Genomic DNA, 15,786 nt, shown 5'->3' with positions numbered 1-15,786 from the left:
AATTCCGAGTTCCATATTGAAGATATTGGAAGAACTGTCCACATTTGCGTTTCGTCAGCCAACAAGATGAGTATGCCTAACGAACAGCAAAAGCATTAGCCTATGTCAATCTACTATCCCCCATAGTACAAAGGTTGACCTATTCTGTGAGAGAAATAAATATTCCAAACATAGTCTTGGACAGTTGTGGGATGCGATAGATCCCAAATTAATACAACCACTTGTCATGGCCGTCAAAGGGAAGAGACCAAGGCGCAGCATGGGATGCGTACATTCTTCTTTATTTCAAAGAACGAACACTAAACAAACTAACAAAATAACAAACGAACCGTGACGCTATACAAAAATGAGTGCTGACAGGCAACTACACATAGACAACTACCCACAAATACAGGTGGGAAAAGGAAACCTAAGTATGGTTCTCAATCAGAGACAACGATAGACAGCTGCCTCTGATTGAGAACCACACCCGGCCAAACACACAGAAATACAAATCATAGAAAAATGAACATAGAATGCCCACCCAAATCACACCCTGACCAAACCAAAATAGAGACATAAAAAGCTCTCTACGGTCAGGGCGTGACACCACTAGCATCAAAAAAAGCTTTTTTTATGCAATGAGGCTGATGCAACAGATCAGAACGTTTAGCTTAAAATGTTGATCAACTATTATTTATAAGCGCAGAAATGTGAACATGGCAGTAGGCTATAAGCACAAATGTTCCATTAGTGGGAAAACACCATTATCAAAAAAGACCACAAATGTGATTATGCATGTAATGATTTTATTATAAATGTGCATTTTTATGGTGAAAATTATCTTCCCCAAACTTGAAACTCACGCGCTGCTTATGTATGCCAGTTAGGCTCTACACCCTTTGTAAAGAGGATTAATGTGCTTAATTTTAAGATGATATTTGACACAAACCTTTTCAAAACATATAGGCCTATGGGCTGCGCTACATGAGGTGTGTGACTATGATTTGAAAAAGTTGGGAAAAAAGGCTTTATTTCTTGCTGTCACCTGCTCCCTCTCCGGCCTCTAGGTCACCAGGCTGCTCATTATGGCGCACACCTGTCACCATCATTACGTGCACCTGTGTGTCATCAGACTCACATGAACTCAGGCTCCCACCGGCTCGTCAGGCTCTCATGCCTCAGCCGGATCACCAGTCTGTCAGGTTCCCGTGTCCCAGCCGGCGACAAGTTCCCGCGCATCAGCAGAGGGTGACCGTTCCGCTCCTGATCCCCGGGATCGTCCCTTTGGTTGGCATCCTGCGGCTGGAGCCGAACGCGCCGGGGAGGTGTACCGTCACGTATGCTCTCTCTCCGGCGCTCTAGATCGCCATGCTCTCGCGTCTCAGCCAGACTGACAGGTTTCCCGCACCTCAGCAGAGGTGACTGGTCCGCTCCTGATCCCCGGGATCGTCATTTAGGTCAGCGTCCTGCGGCTGGAGCCGCGCGTTAGGGAGGGCGTACCGTCATGTGCTCCATCTCCGGCCTCTAGGTCATTAGGCTGCTCATTGTGTTGCACAGCTGCGTGTCGTCAGACTCACCTTGACTCCATCACTTTCCTGATTACCTTCCCTTTGGTTCCTTCCCCAGGCGTCTTTGTTTTTGTTTCAGTTTCATGTCTGTTCATTGTTCGTGTTTTGGAGTATGTTATGTTTATTTATTAAAACACTCATTCCCTGAACTTGCTTCCCGACTCTCAGTGCACACGTTACACTTGCCTTAAGCTGGGCATCATTCACAGGTGATAATATATAATTCACAAGGCTAATATTGTCACCCATCAGACTATTCTTGATTTTAATCTTGTCTTTACATATATGTGTGAAATTTGTTTTGATTTAGAATGGACCATTATCCTGCACCTGTCTCAAAACAGTGTCAGGGGAAAAAATAAATGTAATCTATGCATTTAAATAGCGAAGGGAGCAGCTTTTCCCACAGTTAATTTTCATGCCAGTTAGGTAGGCTATACTCCTGTTGTAAAGAGAAGCAATGTGCTTCATATTAGGAAAGTTGAGAAATAAATATAGTAGGCCTAGCCTATAGAAAGCTGATGGGATCCTCCTCTTTTTAATAGAGGCCATCACCCTGTTTTCTCATGCAATTGCATAAACATAAGCTCATGGGCGCTCATGAAGTGTTTGATTAGATTTTTGATTACATTTACATTGATGTCAAAGTAATTAGAGGGACAATCGAGTGCTGAGTACCAGGCAGTTAGCAAGTTTGGGAGCATCAGAGCTTGGAGAAACCCAATTCCCGTGACTAAACGGTCACGTGGAATTTGACTGCCTTCATAACTCGTGACCGCTGGTGTGGCAGTAATATGGTCACCTTAACACCCCAATCTGGAGCAGGTTTTCATCAAGGATCTCTCTCTATACTTTGCTCCATTCACCTTTCCCTGTCCCTGCCGCTGAAAAACATCTCCACAGCATGATGCTGCCACCACCATGCTTCACCGTAGGGATGGTGCCAGGTTTCATCCAGATGTGACGCTTGGCGTTTAGACCAAAGAGTTTTATCAGAACAGAGAATCTTCTGTCTTATGGTCTGAGAGTCTTTAGGTGCCTTTTGGTAAACTCCAAGGGGCTGTCATGTGCCTTTTACTGAGGAGTGGCTTCCGTCTGGCCACTCTACCATAAAGGCCTGATTGGTTGAGTGCTGCAGAGATGGTTTTCCTTCTGGAAGGTTCTCTCATCTCCACAGAGGAACTCTGGAGCTCTGTCAGAGTGATTATCAGCTTCTTGGTCACATCCCTCACCAAGGCCCTTCTCTCCCGATTGCTCAGTTTGGCCGGGCGGCCAGCTCTATGAAGAGTCTTGGTGGTTCCAAACTTTTTCCATTTAAGAATGATGGAGGCCACTGTGTTCTTGGGGACCTTCAATGCTGCAGAAATATTTTGGTACCCTTCCCCAGATCTGTGCCTCGACACAATCCTGTCTCGGAGCTCCTCGGGCAACTCCTTCGACCTCATGGCTTGGTTTTTGCTCTGACATGCACTGTCAACTGTGGGACCTTATATAGATTGGTGTATGCCTTTCCAAATCATGTCCAATCAATTGAATTTACCACAGGTGGATTCCAATGAAGTGGTAGAAACATCTCGAGGATGATCAATAGAAACAGGATGCACCTGAGCTCAACTTCGAGTCTCATAGCAAAGGCTCTGAATACATATGTAAATACGTTTTTATTTGGTTGTTTATATATACATTTGCCTTTTATTATGGTGTAGTGTGTGTAGATTGATGAGGAAAACATTTCATTTAATCAATTTTAGAATAAACCTGTAACCTAACAAAATGTGGAAAAGTCAAGGGGTCTGAATACTTTCCAAATTCACTGTATTCTGTCAGCAAGTGTGTGTTTATTTTAGTATACTGAGTCCTTGTGATTAATTACAAAATTACATTCAAAGCATATTTAGAACCTATATAATAATTACCATATAGCATGCCCAGCGTCTCCTTATTCGAAGGTTGACTTCAGACGGTTGTGATTTGAGTTTCAAATGGCTATTATGCAGCATGTACCTTGTGAGTAGAGAAATGGATGTGTTTTGTAGGTCATTGTGATCATGCATACAGGGTCTCCCTCCATGTTCAAAGCTGATGCACTTTGTCATGCTGGTCAGCAGACTGAGTCTTGTTCCTCCTCCTCAGATAACGTACACCATTGCCAAGACCTACCAGCCTCTGAAGCCAGGGACTGTCCTCTCTTTCCAGAATGCAGCTCTGGGGAGTGTTGGTGAGTCACACGCATGCTGGAATACTTTATTAAAAAAGTCACATTGACGAGAGTACATTCTGAGTACAAAGAACTAAAGTATTTTAAAGGTCATACGGATACTTGGAATCGTTTCATTATGAGTCATTCATACATCCACACACAAACAAATACACACACACACATCTGTTTTTGTCTTAAGGGTTATGAGGCTGGAAATCATTGCTATTGCATGCAGGCCCTTGATAAGATCTCAAGCTTACAGGTATTCTCTTTGGCTCTCAAAGACCCCCCAAAATAAAGAACATACTGTTTTTAATACAGTGCACTGAAGCTCTTCACATATTGAAAGCATTAGAGGGGTTTGTTAGACAGACAAGTTAGAAACTGTATTACTGTATTTTTTTGGTATTAAATGGTATAAAGGTTGGACCTTTATGTCATAAAATATATATATTTTTAAATATATATATATACACTACCGTTCAAAAGTTAGGGGTCACTTAGAAATGTCCTTGTTTTTGAAAGAAAAGCACATTTTTTGTCCATTTAAAATAACATCAAATTGATTAGAAATACAGTGTAGACATTGTTCATGTTGTAAATGACTATTGTACCTGGAAACGGCAGATTTTTTAATGGAATATCTACCATAGATGTACAGAGGCCCATTATCAGCAACCATCACTCCTGTGTTCCAATGGCACGTTATGTTAGCTAATCCAAGTTCATCACTTTAAAAGGCTAATTGATCATTAGAAAACCCTTTTGCAATTATGTTAGCACAGCTGAAAACTATTAAAGAAGCAATAAAACTGTCCTTCTTTAGACTAGTTGAGTATCTGGAGTATCAGCATTTGTGGGTTCGATTACAGGCTCAAAATGGCCAGAAACAAAGAACTTTCTTCTGAAACTCGTCAGTCTATTCTTGTTCTGAGAAATGAAGGCTATTCCATGCGAGAAATTGCCAAGAAACTGAAGATCTCGTACAACGCTGTGTACTACTCCCTTCACAGAACAGCGCAAACTGGCTCTAACCATAATAGAGTGGGAGACCCCGGTGCACAAGTGAGAAAGAGGACAAGTACATTAGAGTGTCTAGTTTGAGAAACAGACGCCTCACAAGTCCTCAACTGGCAGCTCCATTAAATAGTACCCGCAGATCACCAGTCTCAACGTCAACAGTGAAGAGGAGACTCCGGGATGCTGGCCTTCTAGGGCCGAGTTGCAAAGAAAAAGCCATATCTCAGACTAGCCAATAAAAAGAAAAGATTAAGATGAACAAAAGAACAAAAGAACACAGACACTGGACAGAGGAACTCTGCCTAGAAGGCAAGCATCCCTGAGTCGCCTCTTCACTGTTAACGTTGAGACTGGTGTTTTGCGGGTAGTATTTAATGAAGCTGCCAGTACTGACAAAACAAGCAAGTATAGTGTAGAAAATATTGTACCATGTAAACCGCTGTGAAATATGTTTTCCATAAGCAAAAATATAGTATTTTCAACTGTTTGAAGCTGGTGTACAAAACCGAAAGTAAAAGACACAAAAACTAACTTAAGATCGGACACCATAGAAATAGCATACATAAAACAGATATACCGTTTGTTAGACTTGCTTTTAATGAGAATGACAGATCTATAACATACATTTCCATGTGAATTTGGTCAGGTTGTCTAAAAAGTTACATAATGCAGCTTTAAGTGTGATATAATTTTTTAAATTAATGGTGATAAACATCAAATCAGCATAACCAATGTTTCAGTGTGGCTTTTCTCAAGGAAAGCTAAATCTCTCCACCACCCCCTCTCTCTTCCACCCAGAGATGAAGCAGTTCTTGAGCAACCGTAGGCGTGACTCCCACATGAACTGGTTTGATAGTTCTTCGGAATGGGAGCAGGAGCTGGAGAGGACCGGGGCCTGTGGCTGGAGGGTCAGCTCTGTCAATGACCGCTTTGAGATGTCCACCAGGTAGCCTATACACACACCATCTGAAACTTTCCTGGTGGTTAACCTGTTTGGAACTTTATTAGTGGAAAATATAAAATATATTATATAGTTGCCCACTCTGGTCCTGTTAGTGTTGGGTTGGAACAGAAGCCTGCGCACACTGTGCACCTGGTGTAAAGTCAGTGTCCTAACCCAAATGCCCATTAAACTTGCAATGGTTAACGTAATTTTATCCTATTTCATGTCAGTCTGCCCAAGTTCAACGTGGTCCCTCAGAAAGTTCTAGACACTGAGCTGAAGAAGACCTTTGCCCACTTCAACGAGGGACGCATTCCTGTAAGTAGAACTTTACCACTCACCAATATCAGTCATTCCTGTAAGTAGAACTTTACCACTCACCAATATCAGTCATTCCTGTAAGTAGAACTTACCACTCACCAATATCAGTCATTCCTGTAAGTAGAACTTTACCACTCACCAATATCAGTCATTCCTGTAAGTAGAACTTTACCACTCACCAATATCAGTCATTCCTGTAAGTAGAACTTTACCACTCACCAATATCAGTCATTCCTGTAAGTAGAACTTTACCACTCACCAATATCAGTCATTCCTGTAAGTAGAACTTTACCACTCACCAATATCAGTCATTCCTGTAAGTAGAACTTACCACTCACCAATATCAGTCATTCCTGTAAGTAGAACTTTACCACTCACCAATATCAGTCATTCCTGTAAGTAGAACTTTACCACTCACCAATATCAGTCATTCCTGTAAGTAGAACTTTACCACTCACCAATATCAGTCATTCCTGTAAGTAGAACTTTACCACTCACCAATATCAGTCATTCCTGTAAGTAGAACTTTACCACTCACCAATATCAGTCATTCCTGTAAGTAGAACTTTACCACTCATCAATATCAGTCATTCCTGTAAGTAGAACTTTACCATTCATCATATGACCCCTCAATATCAGTCAGGTCAGAAAACTCAGTTAAAATCTCATGCCCTGGTCACTAAGAACTCATCCAGGGATTTCAGAACATATCCAAACACCATTACTATTGAGACCACGTTGTGTCTAAATCTGTGTGACTGTTGTCGTCCAGCGCTGGTGTTGGCGACATCCTCGGGGCAGTGATCTGCTACGGATGGCCAGCTTCCAGAACAACATCTACCATGAGAAGGATGACATCAGGTGTGTGTACGTGTTTGTGTGTGTGTGAGAGAGAGACAGAGGAAGATAGAGAGAGGTAAACATAGTCATACTGTTGTTGATTGCTTTTATGGCAAAGGCTATTGCTTCACAGCAGAATGTTTAAGTCAAAACTAACCTGTATTCATGTACATGTTACCCGGCCATTCTTGAGATGGGACAGGTTAGCAGGCTTTTGTGAAATGCTATTACTTGTGCATGTCTGAGACAGCGCTTAGCCTGGGGCAAAGACCGTTTACTAGCCCTGGGCTATGGTTACAAAGTAATGGAATGTGACATGTCTAATCACAGAGAATAATGCTAAGGGCTCCCTGTCTGTCTGTCCTGTGGGGTGTTACTGTAGGAACCTGGAGTTGATCCTGTTTGGGGGCCAGTCTCTATGTGTGGTGGTGGAGCTGGGAGACGAGATGCCTTCACCCACAGACATACAGCTGGCACACACCCGCCTACGGGCTCTGTGTCTGGGAGGTCAGTACAAACCTTCTGCACCTTTTGGAAAGTCAAGTGTATTAGTCCGTGTTTTAATGTATCTGACAAAGACCCACATTGGATAAGATGTTGGTCAAAATGTTGCTACAGTGCATTTAAACATAGGAGTATATTCTGTTTCCGTTTCACATGATAGCCTGTAACCAGTGACATTTGAGTGGGGTTGCCAGTTTCATTGGCAAGCCCTCCCCTTGCCTCTCCCGTGCCGTCTTTTTTATTTGTTGACAAATTCATTTGTTTTAGCACAGATTTTACGCTGCATCTATGGAGGAGCACTCGCCCTGAGGGACAGTGGGCATGCAGATTTTATAGAGGACATAAAGTGGTGTTAATTTATTACCATGTGCTTCCCATTACAATGCTACTGAGACAGAGATGGTAGGCTAGTAGAGATCACATCCAGATGACAAGACCCCAGACACCAATTTACCTCCTGAAATTACGGATTTGGATTCAAGACAAAATCCCCAATAAATCAATGTATAAGTGTACACCAGTGGTGTAAAGTACTTAAGTAAAAATACTTTAAAGGACTACTTAAGTAGTTACTATTTATATTTTTGACAACTTTTACTTTTACTTCACTACATTCCTAAATAACAGAATGTACTTTTTACTCCTTACATTTTCCCTGACATCCAAAAGTACTCATTACATTTTGAATGCTTAAGAGGACAGGAAAATTGTCTAATTCTCGCACTTATCAAGAGAACATCCCTGGTCATCTCTGCTGCCTCTGATCTGGCAGACTCACTAAACGCAAATCCCTAGCTATCCGTAAATAAAAAATGTAATTATGTTGTCTGGTTTGCTTAATATAAGAAATGTTTAATGTATAATGTATAATTTTACCTTTGATACCTTAAGTACATTTCAAACCAAATGCTTTTAGACTTTTACTCAAATAGTATTTTACTGGGGGACTTTCACTTTTACTGGAGCCATTTTCTTTGAAGGTATCTTTACTTCACAAGTATGAAAATTGGGTACTTTTTCCATCCCTGGCGTACACTACTTATATTTTACGATATGTGAGCACCATGTGATGGTAGCGTGTTCTTCCTGACGCTTCTTCCTCTAATGCTGTGAGATGTCAGAAAATCTTTGAGAGACTGTTTCCTAGACTAGGAGACAACTAGTTTCCTAGACAACACCCTCTCTGTTGTGCTGATGTGGAGTTCACAGGGACAGGGCTGGGCACACCACAGGTCACTGACTCCCATGGCTCACACATTGCCAACACAATGCTCACATTGGTTTATTGTGTGATACCTCTACACAAGGCCGAGGGATTTGGATCGACAACAACCACACAAATCTATGGGCCTCACTCATCACGTCATACTTCAACTACCTTAACAATTGTGAAATCTTTTTTTAAGACTAAAACAATATGTTTCAGAAGATATTTATTTACAACCAAACTCATTTGATATGTAGAGCTATGGATCTTATTTAAAGATTTCAGGTGCAATAGTATATCTTAAAACTTGTCAAATCCCCACTCTAATTTATGTACAATAAGGCTCCTTCGACAAAAACATGAACAAGGTTTCTTTGTCTTCTGTGTTGGTCCACAGACATTTCCACATCTGTGTCTGTGCCAGATGACAAATGGCTGTCTACGCTGGAGAGCACCCATTGGCTGGACTACACCAGGTGAGAGGTCCTGATTGGCTTCTCATCAAAGCAATAAATCCTCTGTAATAAATGTGCTGGGCCTACATTGATTTGGTCGATTTGTTTATGTCTACCTAGCAATGATAGTGAATAGCCTGTAGCGCAATGTTGATGTAGTATGAATGTACCATTATAGCACATTAGCCTATCCCTGTCTGAATATGTGGCTTTACTGTGTTACATTAGATGTAAGCAGATTTGGAATGCTCTAACATACTGTTACAGAACATACCTTTAGCATGAGGCTATAATAGGCCTACACACATGGATGTTGAATGTAGCTCTCATATATTCAACACGTGTGTGAGCCTGCTATATCTACACAGTAGACCAAGACCTAGTGCATAGCATTTTTACAGGCTTACACACATGGATGTTGAAGCGTCTATGTGCTGAAACGAGCTAGAACTGTGATAGTAGCATAGCATTAGCCTGATTAGCATGCTGCTCTGCTCCCTCCCCAGGTGCTGTCTGAGGAAAGCTGCTGAGGTGGCCTGCCTGCTCCGCGGAGGTCACCTGACCGTGGTGCTGCAAGGTGAGTCACATGACGAGGGCCAAGCAGCACCGAATATTCAATCCGTTCATTTATTATTCACGCTGCGTCCCTCATTAAAGCGGCGTTAGGGCTTACCCTGAAGGAGACTCCTACTGGAGAAGCACTACTCTACTTGGACACCAATACACAGTGGTGGAAAAAGTACCCAATTTTCCAAGTTGAGTAAAAGTAAAGACACCTTTAAAGGAAATGACAAAAGTAAAAGTCACCCAGTAAAATACTACTTGTTGAAAAGTATTTGGTTTTAAATGTACCCCCAAAAACTACTGAAGTAGTACTTAAAAGTATTTTTACTTAAGTACTTTACACCACAGCTAATACAGCAGGTGGTAGTCTATTGTGTCTGATGAGATTGTGTTATGATAGTGTACTATATTGTCATGATGACTGGCTCACTTAGTTGTGGAAGTGTTGGAAGTTCAAAATGGGTGCCAGTCTGTCTGTTTCTGTTTTAGCCAGCTTGTGGTTGTCTTGCCACACAAGGCAAGGATGTAGCGAACTAGCGATGTTGAACATAAATAGTCTGGCACCCAGGCTGGAGACCACGGCCTTGGAGAGATAAGTGTAATATTACGGTCTATTATGGGGAGAACAGTCTTATGGCAAAGCTACAGACGTTCTTAACTAAATACAACTATGTTCATACATTATTATTACATGACCCCATGTACTGACACATAATTGGTCTGTGAGAGTCAGTCCTAGTCTGTTGATGCCTAAGGTAGCTACCACAGACTGAAATGTCAACAGAAATCTGTGTCACATGAACAATGGCTGCTACTGCTCTGTGATTTTCCCTTCCCCCGTATGAGTTGTGTTGCCTGGCCAGTTTCAAGTGGGCTTTTTGGAGAAGAGGGTTGTATATCACCCCCCTAAAACCACAGAGCTGACTGTGTCCTAAACACAAGTAAATGACTGGAGAAATGACCCAATGGCATTTTCAGACAGGCCCAGCCAACACTCCCTACTGCCTGTGGTTAGAAAAACCTGCCAACCAGATGTGGGGATTCGGGAGAAGTTCTATTCAAGTCCACAGAGGGGGGCACTTTTTGTCAGAATGAAAGGGCTGATGTGAGACTGTGGCATTTGGATTGTCATGTTGTGTTGTTCTTTTAATACAAGGCATTACCCTTCTCAAATCTTTTATTTTGTGTGTGTTTGGGGTAGATGATAAACTCAAGGACACGTCTCTTATCCTCTGAGCCTTGAATATGCATACTGTTACTGTATTCAATTACAATTGATTATTGATGGTCTATTTCCTCCTGTTGTGTGCAGAGGCGGAGGACCGGGACATGACCTGTGTGGTGTCCAGTCTAGTCCAGGTGATGTGTGACCCCCACTGCAGGACCAGGGTGGGCTTCCAGGGTCTGGTGCAGAAGGAGTGGGTGATGGCTGGACACCGCTTCCTCAGCCGCATCAACTACCACAGGGACAGCGATAAGGAAGAGGTGAGAGGATAAGCTGCCACCTATCAGTAAACTCACCTGTCAGTGGTCATGGGGGGAAAAGCCAAGGAAAGGAAACTATTTGCATTAGGACACAGTGTTTAATGCCAGTCATATGTCTTTGGGGATCTTTAGCCCATCTTTCTTAATAACCCTGTGTTTTTCTCCCCACTAGGCGCCAGTGTTCCTGCTCTTCCTGGACTGTGTGTGGCAGCTGTGGGTCCAGTACCCGTGCCGCTTCCAGCTGACAGCGGACTTCCTGCTGGCCCTCCATGACAGCTTCCACCTGCCCCTCTTCAGCAGCTTCCTGGCCAACTGCCACAGGGAGAGGTGCAAACGTTCACAGGTAGGCCAATGTTCAGCAACACCACTGCTAATGCTGAAGCTGTAGTTCTAGATAAGATGCACTGTAGGTATGCTACTGTAGGCTAACATGGAAATTGTTGGAAATACCTGTATCAAAGTTTGACAGTCGTAAATTCTGTAAACCATCTTAGATTAAAGCGGTTGATTTGCGAGGCGAGTCCACGTCATTTTTAATCCCACACATGCATCAGCTCATATTGTCTTCAACGATAACTTTTGAATGAGCTCAGATTGAATCAGACGAATCACTGTTCTCTCACCTCTTCTTCCTCCATCCCTTCCTCTCTCTCCCAGAACCTATCCCAGAGTTACACTCCAGTGAACGGCTGGAGAGACCTGGTACCCAGGGGCTCCTTCCCGGACCCCTCAGACCCCCCTCTGCCCCCTGTGTGGGACTGGGCTCTGCAGTACAGCAGCCAGAGACGGGAACATTTCACCCAACCAGTGCCGCCGCTCACCCTGCCACAGCCCCTACTCAATGGCAACCTCAACACCAACCCCGAGGCACACAGGGTAGGAGTGAGAGGATTATATTATGGGGGATACAGTCAGGCGCAAGGAGTGTGAAAAGCACTATATAAATGGAAATCGTGCATTTGATCATTCATGTTAGGGTACTTAGTAATTCAAATGCTATTTCAATGAGCTCCTGTCTTACAAAAGCCACCCCGCTCACACACACATAAATACACTTACTAAATATTAACGACCATGATGAGGGATGAACACAGGCCCACTGCACCTCCGTGTGGTAGGTCTCAGTATTGCAATATGCTTGAGGCACAAAAGGGATATTCAAACATATTAATCTCTCTTCTCTCCATCCCTCTCTTAGCTGAGTGACAGCGCACCAGGCTCTGTGTTCCTGCTCTCCAGGGGCTCCTTCTCCTGCTCTGCTAACCTCCTGCCCTGGCGCAGCGGAGGGGGCTCAGGCGTCTACCGGAAGAGCCACCGGAGAGGGGGGTCCTCCTCAGAGAACCTGCCGGGCCTGGAGAAGCTTCTGAAGGCCTGGGCCCTCACAGAGCTCCCTCAGGGCCACACCACCACCACATCCGGTCTCCAGGGGCCCCTGGACTCATACGAGCCTCTGCTGCCCCTGCTCCTGGGGCCCTGTGTAGGTGTGTGGAGGGACTGCTACCTCCGCGGGGCTCTTCATGCTCAGGTATATAGGGAAGGATTATCATTCTCACTACTATACAGAGCCTAAAACACTGTTGCCATGGGGATGTTTATAATAGCCTACTCTACTGGTATGTGGGGTGGGTGATCAAAATGAACTTTGAACTCGGTAACTGAAAAAAGATTTCAACTAGAGGTATTGCATAAAAAATGTAGTAAGAAGTTGAAATTCATATTTTTATTAAACTGAATAGTGAAACGTTGTACTGGACAAGCTTCTAATTTTTGCTGGTCACATCAGAAACTACAATTAGTTGCTCATGGATGGCTGTAGTCATGATGGTGTTATAAACTAACAGAAACCCTGGCCATGTTGTGTCCTCAGGCTTTCTCCCACCCCATCTCCCTGTCCACCCAGCACCCAGTGGAACAGCTAGCCTGGGAGGTCCAGCAGCTCAGAGACAAGCTGACGCTGGCCTCCAGCCCCACGAACACAGTCCCAGCAAAGACACAGGAGACCCGTCGGACAGACTCCAACCTCAACCAGAACACCAACAATAGCACCTTCCTCTTCCCAGCCTCCAGACCCCCTGGGCCGGTTGCCTCCAGAACCACGCCCCCTATCTCGAACCTCCAATCCAGGGTTCCTCCAGCTCGTTCTAGACCTGGCCACAGAGACAGCAGCAAGCACACATTCCTATTTGGCCACCCATCCTCTTCAGAGTCCCGTCCAGACCAGCGTTACTTACCCGTGCTCAATAATAATGCCAAGCTGCCCAAGAGCAACGGTCCTTCACTGGGTTCCTGAGCTCTGGGTGTCCCCTGTCAGTTAGCACAAATGGTACAAACTGTTCCCCCTGGCTCTGAACTCTAGAATGAGATCACCTATACACACCCTCCAAGACTCTATTTCCTTCCCTGACACCTGATCTCTGGGTGGAACCAGATGTGATTTTCCTGTCAAGGCCTGTATGAGTGGCTTTGAGGCAATAAAAAGACGAGGAGAGTCATGTACTGAGCAGGGATGAGAGTCTAAACTGCAGTAATAATGCATTGAGCAGTGCAAAGCACAAATAGTATTTGAAATGTTTCTGAAAGATTGTTTAACTTGTAACAAATTGTCTGTTTTACTGAATATGACACCCAAACTGAAGGTTCTGGTCTGCATTCCCTGAGAACGTATTGGTGTTTCTAAAAGCAGCAAGCTAATACCCAAAATGAATAAGGGCTGATGATGATTGATGAGCTAATGACATAAGGGCACAAATAATGAGCTGTTGGCTGAAATATGGAATCAAATAAGACATCAGCTGTCTTTAGAATCATGATTTCAACGGAGTGACAACCTTCATTCTTGACCAGACGGCTATAATAGGACTGTTGTCCTGACTCGGTCTCTTAGTCCTTTTGAGTGACTATAACCTCCAATTCCAAAACCAACTCAGCCTTGAGAGGAAAAATATATAGAGCTGTTCACCAAGTAAACACTAGGGAGAGACATTGGCATCACAAAAAACATGCAGTTTTAACTCCAGGCATTTTGTCCAGCAAATTTGACCTGGAATTTAGGCCACTGGAGCTATTTTGGTGCTGTTCCCATATCTTTATACTTGCATGCATGCTAGTAGTGAACAATGAGAGGCATACGCTGAGTTGTATGACTCTGTATCATAAACCTGTTGTTCAGAATATGGCCATGGTCAGTTAATATTGCTGTAAGTGTGCATGATTGAGGTAAAAGTGCTATTATTCTTATGGTCTGTGCATCTCTATTGAGAGTTCTAGGTATTATTGACCAACTTTGGTTGCGTATGAATTTCAGAAATTGTAACAATACATTTTTAAGTGATCGTGACCAAGATGAGTTTTTCCCCCTTATGTTGTCATTGTGCAAACTATACTTTCTGATGGTTCATATTTATAATTTACTTTTTTTTGGTACTTCTAGATGTAGCTTTAAGGTAAGCAACTTTTTTTTTAATAGTGTATTTCTTCATTACTTGTCCTGACTGCTAGTTTCGTATTCAGCTAGCATTCAGGTCAAGGACTTCTAAATGCGTCATTTCATTCAAAGCCCAGTTGAGGTGTTGGGACTGGGCCACTCAGTCCAGACAGATCGTTGTTGTTTGCATGATGTGGATATTAAGCAGCAAATACATTGGCATGATTTCCATATACTGTATGTTTATACAAAACTAGCATTTCCATGCAGAGAAGTACTTGTATTGTGTAACATAGGATGAAAAGGTTTCTGGCTGGCATACTATGTATTTCTCACTGATATGTCTCATTATGTTTATGAAATATAAAGGCTGAAGGTGGTAATGTATGTGACTTACATTGGTCTGTATTACCTACAGTCATTCCTGTGCCTCAGTACGAGAGCATTTTGAATTATTCAATGGCTGTAAATATTCATTGTTGAATATCACAGCACACTGATATCAGTTACTGAATATCAGGTTGTTTGAGTTTTTGGATTTGATGCCAGTACTTTTGGTCTCGTCTTCCATGGAAAAAACAAGGTCATCACATTCCCTAATGGCATTGACTATACAAAGAGAAAATGAAAAGTCCCTTTCAGCATGCAACCCCACTTCCTATGTCTATACACCATTATATATTTAAATGTTTTGGTACGAATGACACAATGATTTGCCAGATGTACATATTTTTTGTATCAGCATGTTAGGATCCTGATTAATAAACTATTACAAGTTCATAAAATCGTTGCTTTCAAGTTTCAAAGTTTATTCGCCATGTGCACAGGATACAACAGTACAGTTAAATTCTTACCTTGAGAGCTCTTTCCAACAACGCAATGAAAGTAATATAGAGTAGATAATGGAATAAAAAAATACAAGTAAGAAGAAAAACATCGAACTATGACGAGAGCTGAAAAACACAAGAATGCAAGTATTTACCTTATTCAATGTGCAGGGGTACTGGAGTGGTTGAGGTAGGTTTAAACATGAAAAGTGACTGGTAGTAGGATATACATGTAAACAGGAGTAATAGTGACCAGTTGCAGGATAAATAGATAAATACTAATGGTAATAGCAATCAATAGTCAATGAACAGCAGCGGAATGGAGTAATAAATCAAATCAATACTCATTTTAGCATAGGTTGTGTCAGTGGGTAGAGTAGAGACCTGTGAGTGGGCATAGAGTCAGTGTGGATAGTCTGTGGGAGAGGGAGAGCAGTTAGTTAGCC

The 15,786-nt window shown here is 42.8% G+C and overlaps 1 protein-coding gene across 3 annotated transcripts in view; it reads left to right on the top strand.

Annotated features, from left to right (window-relative positions):
* The window catches only part of LOC129837830 (myotubularin-related protein 11-like), a 31,624-nt gene extending 16,326 nt beyond the window's left edge, over positions 1 to 15,298 (top strand). For all 3 annotated transcript variants that reach the window (XM_055904292.1, XM_055904290.1, XM_055904291.1), the window contains exons 6-17: positions 3,684 to 3,768; positions 5,569 to 5,716; positions 5,944 to 6,031; positions 6,807 to 6,895; positions 7,257 to 7,381; positions 8,983 to 9,061; positions 9,547 to 9,617; positions 10,917 to 11,089; positions 11,262 to 11,432; positions 11,747 to 11,965; positions 12,288 to 12,614; positions 12,957 to 15,298. In XM_055904292.1, coding sequence (XP_055760267.1) covers positions 3,684 to 3,768; positions 5,569 to 5,716; positions 5,944 to 6,031; positions 6,807 to 6,895; positions 7,257 to 7,381; positions 8,983 to 9,061; positions 9,547 to 9,617; positions 10,917 to 11,089; positions 11,262 to 11,432; positions 11,747 to 11,965; positions 12,288 to 12,614; positions 12,957 to 13,379 — 1,998 coding nt within the window. In that variant the 3' untranslated portion in view covers positions 13,380 to 15,298. The remainder of the gene's footprint in view (positions 1 to 3,683; positions 3,769 to 5,568; positions 5,717 to 5,943; positions 6,032 to 6,806; positions 6,896 to 7,256; positions 7,382 to 8,982; positions 9,062 to 9,546; positions 9,618 to 10,916; positions 11,090 to 11,261; positions 11,433 to 11,746; positions 11,966 to 12,287; positions 12,615 to 12,956) is intronic.
* The last annotated feature ends 488 nt before the right edge of the window (positions 15,299 to 15,786 follow it).

The sequence above is a fragment of the Salvelinus fontinalis genome, chromosome 38, assembly GCF_029448725.1.
Source record: "Salvelinus fontinalis isolate EN_2023a chromosome 38, ASM2944872v1, whole genome shotgun sequence".
Taxonomy (NCBI): domain Eukaryota; kingdom Metazoa; phylum Chordata; class Actinopteri; order Salmoniformes; family Salmonidae; genus Salvelinus; species Salvelinus fontinalis.
Note: the sequence above shows the minus strand (reverse complement) of the source record. Positions and strands in the feature narration are given on the sequence as shown.